At 32.6% G+C, this 1,965-nt stretch overlaps 1 protein-coding gene across 1 annotated transcript; it reads left to right on the forward strand.

Annotated features, from left to right (window-relative positions):
* Positions 1 to 490: 490 nt before the first annotated feature.
* On the forward strand, positions 491 to 1,090 carry LOC111692910 (ubiquitin-like-conjugating enzyme ATG10; the record flags this gene model as incomplete). The annotated part of the gene is made up of 4 exons (XM_023457041.1): positions 491 to 597; positions 654 to 810; positions 865 to 950; positions 1,008 to 1,090. Coding segments are annotated over 4 exons (433 nt in total), but the record flags the coding sequence as incomplete, so codon positions are not given.
* Between the last annotated feature and the right edge of the window lie 875 nt (positions 1,091 to 1,965).

The raw sequence follows: 1,965 nt of genomic DNA on the forward strand, positions 1-1,965 counted from the left end.
TAACTTTTCTGACCTATATATAAAATGTACGTTGTGTATCCACATCCAGTTGAGTGCGTAAGCGCAATACGGCGGATCAATCCTTTCAAAGATCCTGCGCAAATTTCCACCAAAATCGTTCTCAGTCCACCTTCATTTAGCTTAAAATCCTATTGTATAAATGTTGAAATATTGAATTATGTACTAAGTAATATTACTTTTTGTGTTAAAGCAAGAACCTAATCAAATAAAGTCATATACTCTTTGATACCAAATATTTAGTTGCGCTAAAGAAATCTACACAGACAAATGTGTAATGAATAACATTATATAAAATAAAAATTGAAACGATCTTTCTGTTGCTAATATAAATGCAAATTTGAAAACACCATTACTGCAGTTTAAAAATTATCTCCATTACTAGTAGATACTCCTGATTGTAACATTTATAGACGTAACTTTAAATTATTAAGTTTTATTGAGATTTTGCTGAAATTTTTTCTAATTCTAGGCATTATGGAATCAAGTTTAACTCTTAAGGATTTTGTAACTTCCATACAAACCATTGTAGATGTTTCAAATATACTGATGGATGGGTGGACGTTACAAGAAAAGGAGGTATCCCTGATTTAATTACTTTTACGACACTTAACTTTTTTATTGAATATTTTCAGGGTGCTGAAAATGGTAAATTTATAACAAAGCGATATACGACGCCTTTAAAAGCACTTGATAAGGAAGATATCAAATTTCTTGTTACTTTTGAGTATCATATTGCCTATAACTTAAGCTATGGCGTTCCCGTGCTCTGTTTTAAAGTATGGAAGCAAGGTACGTTGCATGAAGAATCAGATACAAATTACTATTATGACACGCATTTTGCAGATGGATCATTACTTTCGATGGAGGAATATTGGGCTCTTAATAAGGATTTAAAGGATTCAAACATGTACGATACGCTCACGCAGTTGGTTAGTTTAATTTTGTAATCATTAGATGAATAAGAATTAATTACAGTTACGTTTTAGGATCATCCAGTTTTATGTCAGCCATTCCTTACTCTTCACCCATGTAGAACCCAAGAGATCATTCAACCATTCTTAGGACATAGGTAGGTACCTCAACATACCTAAACACGATAATTGTTAAAAAAAATACGTATATCAGTTTTCTATGTTACACAGAGATGTATGGCAATTTGCTGCGTGATACTAATTAACTAATTCATTAAAGTCACTTACGATCAGTTTGCAATGACGTCACATTTACTAACTAAGTGTAGCCAACAGAATCACCCTAAATTCCTGTTCTGTATCGTAGTAACTGTCGTCAAACTAGGAAAGCTTATTGTTTTAAGTTTACTGCACTTTGAGACGCTGACAATGCAGTGCATTAAAATTAATCGATCGCCAGGTGACATACGTTTGACGTTTTCTTTACTTTCGATGGCAGCTCTGTGAGATTTTTGTGTATTGGAACCAATTGAAAGCGTATAAAAAGTTGTTTTTAAAATTAATAAATTAGTGGAAAAAATTAAGGGATCAAAAAAAAAATCTAAATTTTCGGCGATTTTTCAAATGGCTGAATCTTTGATAAAATTGGTCGTATTGGAGAAAAAAAAAAGCAATTTGAAGCTTGAAGTTTCTAATTTTTGAATCTTGCAAAAAAAATTTCAAATAACACGTATCGCGCAATCTTAATGAATATGAACCGCCGGCATTAGCGTTACCCAAAGCGTACCACGTGGAGGTTGCAGGGTCGGATTTACGCTTCTTTTACACACGTGTGCGAAAAGGGTTTAAAGTTATGACAAAAAAAAAATTATTCAATTTTTTTTCCACTGAAAAAAAGGTGATTTGAAAAAAACTTTGTCTTAGTGTTCTGTAAATTCGGAAAAAGCGTTTTATGAATCCAGAAGTATCGCAGCAATAATCTCTGAAAAGGGTGTAGATCGAGGTCAANTTTTACAGGTCATTGTACCCCTAA

This window comes from Anoplophora glabripennis, unplaced genomic scaffold, assembly GCF_000390285.2.
Source record: "Anoplophora glabripennis isolate ALB-LARVAE unplaced genomic scaffold, Agla_2.0 scaffold4783, whole genome shotgun sequence".
Taxonomy (NCBI): Eukaryota; Metazoa; Arthropoda; class Insecta; order Coleoptera; family Cerambycidae; genus Anoplophora; species Anoplophora glabripennis.